At 50.5% G+C, this 763-nt stretch overlaps 1 gene segment (V, D, J or C); it reads left to right on the top strand.

The window, feature by feature from the left end:
• Window positions 1-6: 6 nt before the first annotated feature.
• LOC115069097 lies at window positions 7-693 on the top strand. The segment is given in 2 exon segments: window positions 7-134; window positions 254-693. Coding segments are annotated over 2 exon segments (489 nt in total).
• The last annotated feature ends 70 nt before the right edge of the window (window positions 694-763 follow it).

Genomic DNA, 763 nt, shown 5'->3' on the forward strand with positions numbered 1-763 from the left:
ACGGACACCAGAACTTCAGAACCTCAAATACTTCCCAGGAAGCCCTACCCCTGAACTAGGTGATACGTTGGCTCCGGTTGCTGCCATGGACTGCAGGGTGCTCTGCTGCGTGGCCCTTTGTCTCCTGGGAGCAGGTGAGTCCTAGGCACAGCTTGGAAGCCTTTGATCTGTGTTTTTCATTTCTGAAATACAGTTCAGCCAATGAAGTCTGAAGCAGGAGGCTCTGCCCTTAACTCTGTCTCCTGACACACAGGCTCAGTGGATTCCGGAGTCACGCAAACCCCAAAACATCTGATTAAAGCCAAAGGACAGCAAGCGACAATGAGATGTTCCCCTCTCTCTGGACACCTGTCTGTGTCCTGGTACCAGAAGACTCTGAACCAGGGGCCCGAGTTCCTCTTTCAATATTATAATGGAGAAGAGAGAGAAAAAGGAAACGTCCCAGCTCGATTTTCAGCACAACAGTTCCGTAACTCTAGCTCTGAGCTCAATGTCAGTGCCTTGGTGCTGAAGGACTCTGCGCTGTTTCTCTGTGCCAGCAGCATTGCACAGACCTGCATGATCATTAGCCTTCTGTACAAAAACATTTCCGCCCAGGAAGGGACCAGGGTGGGGAGGCTGCCAGCAAACTTGCTCAGGTCCTGGGAAATGGCAGGCTTTTTGCAGTCACTTGCTACTGACTACACGTTGTGATATCCAAATATCACATGCATGCATCTGAGTGGAAGTAGTTTTCGTGGGCCTCTTATTCAACGACTAGCCA

This window comes from Nannospalax galili, unplaced genomic scaffold (genome assembly GCF_000622305.1).
Source record: "Nannospalax galili isolate Female #2095 unplaced genomic scaffold, S.galili_v1.0 C48131365, whole genome shotgun sequence".
In the NCBI taxonomy this organism is placed as follows: Eukaryota; Metazoa; Chordata; class Mammalia; order Rodentia; family Spalacidae; genus Nannospalax; species Nannospalax galili.